At 58.0% G+C, this 1,104-nt stretch overlaps 1 protein-coding gene across 1 annotated transcript in view; it reads right to left on the bottom strand.

The window, feature by feature from the left end:
- POSPLADRAFT_1111908 (hypothetical protein) overlaps positions 1-589 on the bottom strand; it is a gene marked incomplete at both ends in the record, with an annotated part of 958 nt that extends 369 nt beyond the window's left edge. Inside the window, 2 exons of the mRNA XM_024483386.1 lie at positions 33-180; positions 534-589. Coding sequence (XP_024342238.1) covers positions 33-180; positions 534-589 — 204 coding nt within the window. The remainder of the gene's footprint in view (positions 1-32; positions 181-533) is intronic.
- Positions 590-1,104: the final 515 nt, after the last annotated feature.

The following is a 1,104-nucleotide window of genomic DNA, read 5'->3' as shown; positions in this document are numbered from 1 at the left end:
GTACGATTAGATTAGATGGGGCGGCAGCGCACGGCACAGCTCGGGCTCCGCTGACACAGCCGCTCTGACTCACCGGCCCCCGGGGCCGCGTCGGCATGCTGTGCACGGACCAGCTGCGCACGGACCAATGCGCACAGCCTGCCCTTAATCTCCCCTGTATATAAGCCGGCCTCTGCTGCCCTAGGGACCTCAGTTTCGACCTCTTGTCCCTAGGTTAGTAAGCCCCTGTACTTACTTACTTATTCAATACTAACTTACTTGTCCCTAGCCTTAGGTTTGAGCCTAGCTCACCATCGCTTCGGTAAGAACTAAGTCGAACGCCCCCAGCGCCTTGTTTGGTTTTCCTCTGTCGCTTGACCCTAAGTCGCGACATTAGGTCGAAACTCCTCACCGCTGCCGGCGTTCACCGGAACACACTCACTTTCTCCTTTCCTATAGGTCGGGTGGTGCGCACCCTTACTATACTTTACTATACTTAGATAGCCTACGATACATCGCCACCACTTAAGGGACGAACTCTTCAGTATCTGCACTTCAGTGGGCGATACTTGTCCTCACGGACGCGTGGCTTAGGTTCCTGCTGCATACTAGCCAAAAGCAGTACTGGGCCCCACGTGAACTGCGAACCTTAGTGTCTTCTCGGGCGCCGTAGGTGTAAGCTAGTATAGCACGGCCTTTCGTAGTACGCGCACCTCCCCTTCCTCCCCCCATCCATCGTGGCTGCCTGCCAAGGCCAAATCCACGCATTCGACTCTCAGGACCTCATCGACGTCTACATCCCAGACGGCCCTGAGACTGTCCTCTATCGTTGCGAGCAGCAGCCGTGCCCCAACCGGACACCTCGATCGATCGAGGAGGATTACCCTCGCTACAAAGCGATCCGACGAGCGCAACACCCGCTGGGACCCCGAAGCACCCTCGCATCCCGATCTGCCTCGCGGCACTCTCGCCCTGTCTCCCCTACCTCCCGCCTTCCCCAAACTGTCGCCGAGTCCAGTCAAGCTCGAGGAAATCTCCCTCCAGACCCTGCGCCAGAGCCTGAGCCTGAGGAGGGTGCAGGTGAAGAAGGAATCTCGGAGTCCGAGTCCGAGGCTTCTACTGGGT

Source organism: Postia placenta (genome assembly GCF_002117355.1).
Source record: "Postia placenta MAD-698-R-SB12 unplaced genomic scaffold POSPLAscaffold_3, whole genome shotgun sequence".
NCBI lineage: Eukaryota > Fungi > Basidiomycota > Agaricomycetes > Polyporales > Adustoporiaceae > Rhodonia > Rhodonia placenta.
The sequence above is the reverse complement of the archived record's forward strand: the minus strand, read 5'-3'. Positions and strand labels throughout refer to the sequence as shown.